Source organism: Corvus brachyrhynchos, unplaced genomic scaffold (genome assembly GCF_000691975.1).
Source record: "Corvus brachyrhynchos isolate BGI_N302 unplaced genomic scaffold, ASM69197v1 scaffold191, whole genome shotgun sequence".
NCBI classification, from domain to species: Eukaryota; Metazoa; Chordata; class Aves; order Passeriformes; family Corvidae; genus Corvus; species Corvus brachyrhynchos.
The window spans coordinates 2078776-2080539 of NW_008236487.1; the positions used below are offsets into that span (position 1 = coordinate 2078776).

A 1764-nucleotide genomic window follows, 5' to 3' on the forward strand; every position below is an offset into this window, starting at 1 on the left:
AAAATTCAACATTCCAGCTGCAAAGCTGCAAGGCCGAGGTGAGATTAACCCTTTTTATTGCTGTGAAGAGCTGAAAACCTGAGGGAAGAGAGAGAGGAGATGCTTAAAGCTGAAATTCTGTTGTGAAGCTATGATATATCAGAGTATCCTGTTGTAATTTCATGAAGATATGGGGGGTGGAGTGTTCAACTCGTGAGCAAAAGCACCTGCGCTGAGATAGGCAGATGCTGACGCAGCTGTAATTTCATGAGAAGTTTGAACAGGGAGAGATGGAAGCGATGAGGACTTTTGCTCCAAATGGAACAGGAGAAGACCTCAGGTCCTAGAGATACTCCCAGAGATAGTCCTAGAGATGAAGATGAGGAGGACCCTTTGCTCCCAGGGAAGGAGAAGGGCCTCTGTTCTTAGAGATGAAATGCTCCCAGAGATGGGTGAAGAAAACTCTTGTTTCTGAACAGCTCAACCTTAATATTGTACCCTAAAAACTTCAAGAGTGGACCCTCGAAAGCAGTTGCGGGAAAAGCTGCAAGTCGGGGGAAAGGACTCACACGCAGGCAGAGAGACTCCTCTTCCTAAATGGACTGAACAAGGTTATTATGGAAGTGATAAACAGACTGAACATCTCAAGGGTTGTCTTTTTACATTGTCACTGGGAGAAGGGAGAAAGGTGGGGGGGGAGGAGAAGTGTTCTGAAGGTGTGGTATGATTTTTTTTCCCTCTTTTAGGTCTGTTAATAAACTTCTTTATATTCTTTCAAGTTTGGTGCCTGCTTTGCGTTTCTCCTAATTCTTATCTCACAGAAAGTAAACAGTAATGAGTATTTTGGACCAAACTACTACAACTAAATTGGTGTTTCTGCCTGGTTACAAACCCAACCCGCTACACATGCGAACGCATGTTCTGTTTGCTCAAGAGACTCACTTACCTTTGATACAATTGAAAAAGTAAATTAAAAAATCCCTTCCAATTTAGAACTTAATCTCATGGTATTATGGTGCTATAGGTGTCTTCTAACAGTAAGAAGCTATTTAGAACAGAAACTACAAGATGAAATATCTGTGTGTTTCAAAAGCTTTAGAAAGGGCAACACAGTAAATAGTTAAAGAAAAGGGAAAGGCAGGCAAAGTCAGCTGGGATGAGTGTAGAAAAAGCTGCTGGGCAATGTGTGCTCACCTGCTGGGCACATCCTCTTCTGTCCCTTTGTCCAGCACGCTGCTCAGGTTGTGCTCTGCCAGCGTCTCCTCGGGAACCTCTTCCAGCTCCTCCTCCCGCTGCAGGGAGAGCCGGTAGTTCTCCAGCTCGATGCGCTCGGGAGTGCCGCGCAGCCGCTTGGCCAGGCTGGGCTCCTCCAGCCCGTTCACGTTCGAACCTAAGAGCGAGCCAGGGAATAAACAGTAAATGCAACAGGCAGAACTGCACACTTCTGAGAAAACTGAGCGACTGGGAGAAAAGGGGCACGAGGCAGAGGGAGGTAAATAAAGAGAGAATACCTTATGTCATTATCCTGTTCGCCACTACTGGGAAGCCAGACTGCAAAAGGGAATCTTAGTGGTTTTGGCTAATAAATGCTAAAAAGAATGTTAAATGTCCTAGTTGAGAGAGGAAATAGGGTCATTTTAGCCGCAAAAGTTAGAGATACAATGAAGTCTATGTGGTAAGTAGTGGGGAAGGCCTGGGCACAGGCTGGATGTATTTTCTGAAACACAGCAGGAAAGCTGTGGGGCAATCCTGCTGCATGTTAAAAATGTTACCAGCCAAGGGAAA

General features: G+C 45.2%; 1 protein-coding gene across 10 annotated transcripts in view; it reads right to left on the reverse strand.

Annotated features, from left to right (window-relative positions):
- The window catches only part of MICAL3 (microtubule associated monooxygenase, calponin and LIM domain containing 3), a 159656-nt gene that overhangs the window by 43956 nt on the left and 113936 nt on the right, over positions 1-1764 (reverse strand). For all 10 annotated transcript variants that reach the window (XM_017726253.1, XM_017726254.1, XM_017726255.1 and 7 more), the window contains one exon: positions 1174-1369. In XM_017726253.1, coding sequence (XP_017581742.1) covers positions 1174-1369 — 196 coding nt within the window. The remainder of the gene's footprint in view (positions 1-1173; positions 1370-1764) is intronic.